At 35.4% G+C, this 7,753-nt stretch overlaps 1 protein-coding gene across 1 annotated transcript; it reads right to left on the bottom strand.

Annotated features, from left to right (window-relative positions):
- Positions 1-3,431: 3,431 nt before the first annotated feature.
- On the bottom strand, positions 3,432-7,417 carry LOC112796190 (histidinol dehydrogenase, chloroplastic). The gene is made up of 13 exons (XM_025838536.2): positions 6,931-7,417; positions 6,782-6,834; positions 6,562-6,634; positions 6,346-6,447; positions 5,903-6,004; positions 5,714-5,785; positions 5,580-5,642; positions 5,423-5,464; positions 4,975-5,034; positions 4,750-4,860; positions 4,484-4,654; positions 4,106-4,196; positions 3,432-3,857 (listed from the first exon to the last, which is right to left on the bottom strand). Exons 1-13 carry the CDS (start codon positions 7,207-7,209, stop codon positions 3,580-3,582), a joined length of 1,497 nt encoding a protein of 498 aa, XP_025694321.1. The 5' UTR covers positions 7,210-7,417; the 3' UTR covers positions 3,432-3,579.
- Between the last annotated feature and the right edge of the window lie 336 nt (positions 7,418-7,753).

Genomic DNA, 7,753 nt, shown 5'->3' with positions numbered 1-7,753 from the left:
AACTTTTAAGCTACATGGACCATGTGAAAGTGATAGAGCTAAGTGGGAACGATTCCATTTTCAATTTGCAATGAGCATCCACAACAACAATAACACATTGTTTGGTTTAAATGATTTTGAAAAGAAGGAAAATGATATCTAAATATACCTGTTAATTTTTTTTAATATTATTTTCATCTACTATCTTTGTTCCTATTACTAAAATTTTACATTTATATTATACTTGTAATTAAATCACAATAAATACGTTTGGATGGAAAGTCTTTTGGCATCAAATAAAAAGTTTAATTTTGATGCACTGAACAGTGTAAAAAATGTTATACAATTAGTGTAATTACAAATGTTTTTTTAAATGATCATTCACACCGTTAATGTAAAAGGTAATTATTTTTGTTAGGCCCCGCTACACATACAAGCAAATAACGCATACAATCCTTACAAGTTGGCCCAACTCAGGTTTAATCCACGCGCACTCCCTCCCTTTAAATGGAGCGTCAATTTCACGCGCGTCACTTGAACGATTACGCTTCGAAAAAACCGCTCGTTATGGCTCACTCTTCCTCTTCTCCTTCAAAGATAACACAAATCCTCAAGTTTCGAGCAACATTCCAAACTGAAGAGACATTTGAACTCGTCGCGAATAATAGCAAAAACCATCAACAAAATATTATTCAATGTACGTTATTGTTTTACTCATCTTGTACATTTTCCACATTTCTGTTTCTGATTTCGAAATCGAAGAACTATGTTTTACTGTTCTTCTATGTTCTTCTAGGTTTTATTGATCTTCTTGTTCTAAGAAATTGAACACATGGTGTAAATATATTTGATCCAATTATAAGTAAATTTTTTTCCATAATTAAACTCTCTCTGGTGTATTTAAAATGTCTGATTTACAGGTACTATAATATGAAGTGGTGATCCAGATAGATTGGAACCCATATATGACGGTCTGCATAGAGATCTGCATAATACACCCAAACACAGATTATAAATACACCCGATAAAAAATTAAATTTATACCTCTACTGCAGATTTTAACCCAACACTACCTGAAAGCCACTTGTTGTCCACAATACCAAAATTAATTAAACTCTCTCTAGTGTATTCAAAATTTCTGATTTACAGGTACTATAATATGAAGTGGTGATCCAGATAGATTGGAACCCATATATGACAGTCTGCATAGAGATCTGCATAATACACCCAAACACAGACTATAAATACACCCGATAAAAAATTAAATTTACATCTCTACTGCAGATTTTAACCCAACACTACCTAAAAGCCACTTGTTGTCCACAAGATCAAAATTAATTAAACTCTCTCTAGTGTATTCAAAATGTCTGATTTACAGGTACTATAATATGAAGTGGTGATCCACATAGAGTGGAACCCATATATGACGGTCTGCATAGAGATCTGCATAATACACCCAAACACAGACTATAAATACACCCAATAAAAAATTAAATTTACACCTCTGCTGCAGATTTTAACCCAACACTACTTGAAAGCCACTTGTTGTCCACAAGACCAAAATTAATTAAACTCTCTCTGGTGTATTCAAAATGTCTGATTTACAGGTACTATAATATGAAGTGGTGATCCAGATAGATTGGAACCCATATATGACGATCTGCATAGAGATCTGCATAATACACCCAAACACAGACTATAAATACACCCGATAAAAAATTAAATTTACACCCCTACTGCAGATTTTAACCCAACACTACCTGAAAGCCACTTGTTGTCCACAAGAACAAAATTAATTAAACTCTCTCTGGTGTATTCAAAATGTCTGATTTACAGGTACTATAATATGAAGTGGTGATCAGATAGATTGAAACTCATATATGACGGTCTGCATAGAGATCTGCATAATACACCCAAACACAGACTATAAATACACCCGATAAAAAATTAAATTTACACCTCTGCTGCAGATTTTAACCCAACACTACCTGAAAGCCACTTGTTGTCCACAAGATCAAAATTAATTAAACTCTCTCTGGTGTATTCAAAATGTCTGATTTACAGGTACTATAATATGAAGTGGTGATCCAGATAGATTGGAACCCATATATGACGGTCTGCATAGAAATCTGCATAATACACCCAAACACAGACTATAAATACATCCGATAAAAAATTAAATTTACACCTCTGCTGCAGATTTTAACCCAACACTACCTGAAAGCCACTTGTTGTCCACAAGACCAAAATTAATTAAACTCTCTCTGGTGTATTCAAAATGTCTGATTTACCGGTACTATAATATGAAGTGGTGATCCAGATAGATTGGAACCCATATATGACGGTCTGCATAGAGATCTGCATAATACACCCAAACACAAACTATAAATACACCCGATAAAAAATTAAATTTACACCCCTGCTGCAGATTTTAACCCAACACTACCTGAAAGCCACTTGTTGTCCACAAGACCAAAATTAATTAAACTCTCTCTGGTGTATTCAAAATGTCTGATTTACAGGTACTATAATATGAAGTGGTGATCAGATAGATTGAAACTCATATATGACGGTCTGCATAGAGATCTGCATAATACACCCAAACACAGACTATAAATACACCTGATAAAAAATTAAATTTACACCTCTGCTGCAGATTTTAACCCAACACTACATGAAAGCCACTTGTTGTCCACAAGACCAAAGTTTATCAGAAAATCATTCCAATTCCTATCAAATGAGTCTTTGCTATGAGAGTTTCGTTTTCCCTCTCTGCTACATGTAATCAATTGATTCTTAATCTCGTTTTCCTTTCTATTTGTGCTCCGAACTCTTGTAGAAAAACCTGCAACCTTGGTATAGTTCCTGTAAAATTTTCCAGCATCTTCAAGGGTGGTAAAGGTCATTCCAACCTTCGGAATAAACTGGTCATCAACAACAGAGAGGTTGCAGAATACACCATGTCAAAAACTATAAATACACCATGTCAAAACGAAGCTGGAGTTACAGAGAGAAAAACTAACGTCAATGACGAAGAACAAACCAATGAGAAAGGAGAGGAAAAGAACGATCGAAAAATCAGGGGAAGACGCGCGAGAAGAAGAACGATGAAATTTGAAAAGAAAGAAAACAAAGAAGGAAACAAATCTTTTAAATTTGGTAGTTATACAAACGCGAGATCTTTGTATAGCGCGTGTAAGTGACGTAGGAGTTGCAGCGCGTTTTAGTGGATTAGGCGTTAATGAACTTGTAATAGTTACAAGCCCTAATCGCTTGTATACTAAGCTTTATCCTTTTTGTTAATGGAATACTATGTGATTGGATGCACGTGTAAAATAATTTTACTAGTGTATCAAAATTAAATTCTTAAATAGAAGAGAAGTCATTTTTTATTTATTTTTAGTTAGAAACAATTTCAATAAAATAAAAAACAGGGCCATAGAAAATTCCTATTATAACAAAACTTCAGGGGTTCTATAAACTTGAGATTGCAACTGTTAGCTATTAATGTCTTAATGATACACAAGTATAGATATAGGTAAATCTCATCAAGTAAATAGCTCCGAAAATGGAACAAATTAAGAAAAGATGAATCATATCTCATCTTGAAACGTTCCTGGCCTCTATGTCCTGAAGTCTTAGGGTAACAGCCCTCTTGTGAGCTTCAAGACCTTCAACTTCAGCCATGGTTGCCACATATGGTCCAAGTCTTCTAAGACCTTCCTCTGTGAGAGACTGCACTGTTATGTATTTAAGGAAAGAGTCCAGTGACACGCCGCCATACATCCGGGCATATCCATAAGTCGGAAGGACATGGTTGGTCCCGCTTGCATAATCACCAACACTCTCAGGCGTCCACGGCCCCAAAAACACAGAACCTGCAGAGGCAAATCAGAGTCATTATTTACACCTATAATTCCTGAATTGTGATCTGGGATGTGAAAATAAGGTTCATCAAGATCTAAAATGCTTAGAGAAGGGGAAAGAAACAAAAAATAAAAATTATCCCTGCCTCAAGATAACTTTTAAGATAATCTATGTAAATCCAAAATATAGAGACACAAAAAACATGTCCTGAGGACGATTTTTAAGGCAATTTCTATACTTCCAGAAATAAGACTGATACCTGCATTCTCAATAAAACTCTCCCACTTGTCAGCATCCTTCACATTGATAATTAGATGCTCTGGTGCATATAAGTTTGAGAAGGTGATAGCCTGAAAGACGCAAAAACAAACTTAATTTTGTTTAATGCTTCATATTGATGAATTCAGATATAAATACAGCAGTAATTTAAGGCCAAACTTCATCTACCCCAACTAATTTAAGGCCAAACTGGGATGGGGTATTTGATTAGGTTAGGCATAACACTATTTGCTGTGCATGTATGGAAATACAAAAAGGAAACCTAACTAGTGATCACTTTTACTGATTCCAGAGAAAATGTTTTTCTCTTTATCTAATGTTCAGTTATTATTATCCTTATACAGAAAGAAAAACTTACCTCAAGCATGTCACGTGCATGCACGATAAAACTGTGGCTAAGAGCTTTCGAGGCAAACTCTCCTCTTGGAAGACTGTTGCACTGCTTGCTGAGTTCCTCTTGTATTGAGTTCAGATCCACACCATCTCCAGCTGTCACAAGAACAACCTGACTATCAGGTCCATGCTCAGCCTGGAAATCATAAATTATGTGCATAGGAAATGAGTCATGTAGAAAGAAACCACAAGAGATCTGGAAATAAGAGCATATTAAAAAAGTCATTGAACCTGGGAAAGCAAATCAGCAGCAACATGAGAAGGAATTGCATGCTTATCTGCAATGACCAAAACTTCAGATGGACCAGCTGGCATGTCAATTGAAACCATGGCCTCACTGTTCTGCAGAAGATTTTGAAATTAAATGAGAGAAGAAAAAAGCTCTATGATTGAAAGTATGAAACACAATAGCAGATGCAGATTCAGAGATTTAACGTTTTTTTTTTAATTGCTTACTTGAAGTATCATTTTTGCAGCCGTGACATATTGGTTTCCAGGGCCAAAGATCTTTTCAACCTACAAGAGTATCACCACAAGTAGAGAGTCAAATATTGATGGAAAAAAATATCAACTCCAAAGTACTTAGATTCCTTTTTTTTTCGCTTTCTTTTTTTTTCAAGAAAATGGGTACATTTAAGTACTGTTATATCACCAGATTACGATGTCTATTAGTATCTGCTTTGCTGCTTAAATATGAATAAAAATAAGACAAAATAAGACAAACCAAGACATTCAACTAATACAATAGGGATGTGAAGTTCAAGCATTTAGACCGATTAGGGGATGAGTTTCACCATATCTATCATGAATTAGTAATCTTGTTAGAATTGGATATACCGATAAACACGAAAACTAACTAAACGGTGAAATAGGAGGAGAAGAGTTCTGATGAGAAGTTAGCCACCTTAGGACAAGTTTCTGTTCCCCAAGCCATTGCAGAGATGGCCTATAATGGAAACCAATGCAATAGTAGTATTAGTTTAATTCATGATAATAAATGCAACGTAGATACATAAACAAATTATGTAGGCAGAAAAACTTTTGATTATCATGTTTCAAACCTGAGCACCTCCAGCTTTGAGAATGTGAGTCACCCCGGCCTTCTTTGCACAATACAGCACTTCCTGCACAAAAGGGTTGGTTAGAAGAAGAAAAACGTAATGATTATACTTTTCGTACGACATAAAAAAAATACCTTGCATATGTTGCCATCTTGAGTTGGAGGTGTTGCAAGAACAATAGTTTTACATCCGGCAATTTGTGCAGGCTGTAATATAGAATAATGGCTCTAAGCTAAATTTAGGAACATAAACATTAATGTTCAAATGAAAACTATAGGAAACCAAAGAATTGTAGGAGCTAGTAAAATATCAGTTCAACTTACAACTGCAAGCATCAAAGCTGTTGAAGGTAACACAGCGGTTCCCCCTGGAACATAAAGACCCACGGAATTAATACTTCTTGCAACTCTCTTGCATTGGACTCCCTGGGATATTTAACAAAACTCAAGACTCTCACAAATAATAATTGCCAAAACAAAGTCAAGAAGGGGCAAGCATGGAAGCATGATAATGGAAAGATATGAAGTACATCTACAAAATCGATATCGCTTAAAAGATTGAATGCAAGACACTAATCAAGGAAAAGGATTCATCAAAAGTATTCTATCCACTTGATCTATCTAGCGCTATTTACTATTACTCTTAAATGTACATGAAGCTACTTAACATGTAATTTCACAAAACCAAACTATGCCACAAATTGTACATAGCCATAGTAAGAATTTGCCCAAGGTAAGTCAGAAGCATAGAATCATCATTGACATACTTTCATGTTCTCAACGCTTCTCTCAGGTGACTTCTGAGCAGCATGAAACGCATATATATTGCCATAGGCAACATCAAAAGCTTCCTTAATATGAGGATCAAGCTACAAAAGACAAAAAAACAAGGATATGTTAGCATCAAAACCAGCATCACATGACCACTAAAATAGAACTTGTAACAAGAGTATCATAGTAAGGTCCCAAAAAATGCAACACACCACAGGGTCTGGGAGCTCGGGCACAACTTCAACCAATTTATCCAATTCAACTTTGTCAAACCTTGAAGTATATCTACAAAACCACAAACATAACACTCAAAAGAAGGTTTCAAAATGCACACACAAAAATCCAAAACTTCAAATCAAAGCTAAATAACATAAAACAGAGAGTTCCTTTTCTGATCAGTAAAACAAAAAGTTTAAGAAGCACCAAACTCACTCTTTAACTGCAGCATCCCCTCTTCTCTGAACATCATGAACAATGGGGTTAACCTGCAAAAATAAAAAATGGAACTTTAGGGCAAAAAGCCAAACCCCATTTGAAAAGAGTGACCAAAAAACCAAATGTGGGGCAAACCCAGTACCCACCACGCTGAAAATGGAGGAGAAATCGATGCGGGGCCGGGTCTTGAGTCCGAGAACCTCATCGTTTGTGAGCTGCGACAAACGATAGGTCTTGATGGAATGGGAATTGGAGGAGCAATTTATGCGGTTACTTGAAATAGTATTCGTAGAGAGTGAAGAAGAGGGAGCAAAATTGAACGGTCTAAGGGTGTTGTTACGGTGTGGTCGAATCAAAGAGCAATCCCAGTTGGTGGAAGCTGAAATCGCAGAGTGTATGTTTATCTTCATCATCATCATCATCATTGGAACACCACTCTCTGTGAGTTTGGGTTTGGGTTTGCGGCTGAGAAAGTTAGTCCGAGCCTTCGTTTCATGTGGCTGTGGACTCTGGGTTCTGAGAATCACACGCAATTTTGTTTTATTTTATTTATTTATTTTCTTTTGTCATTTTGTGTCTGTAACTTTTTGCAAGAAATAAACATCGTCCCGAAAAAAAGAAGAAGAAATAATTATTAGTTTATAATTTTATTTGTAATGTAAACATATATGCAACAATTTTTCAAGAAATAATTTAGTAATTCATATTAGTTTATAATTGTCTAATTGACTAATATATTGACACCACATATTAGTCAATGAAATACTAATATTATTGTGGTAACCTGAAGTTACAGATCTCTGATTCAGGTGAATAAATAGGTTTGCTTTTTAAACGGAAATACTAAGATCCCATGTACTATGAAGTATGCAGCATAAATGACAGTGTCATCTTTCTCAAGGTTGAATTGTTCCTTTCAGGTTTCAGCATATTCAAAAGTTATTAACTGTTTCAAAACTCAACGCAACT

This window comes from Arachis hypogaea, chromosome 4, assembly GCF_003086295.3.
Source record: "Arachis hypogaea cultivar Tifrunner chromosome 4, arahy.Tifrunner.gnm2.J5K5, whole genome shotgun sequence".
NCBI classification, from domain to species: domain Eukaryota; kingdom Viridiplantae; phylum Streptophyta; class Magnoliopsida; order Fabales; family Fabaceae; genus Arachis; species Arachis hypogaea.
This window is presented reverse-complemented; position numbering and strand designations above follow the sequence as displayed.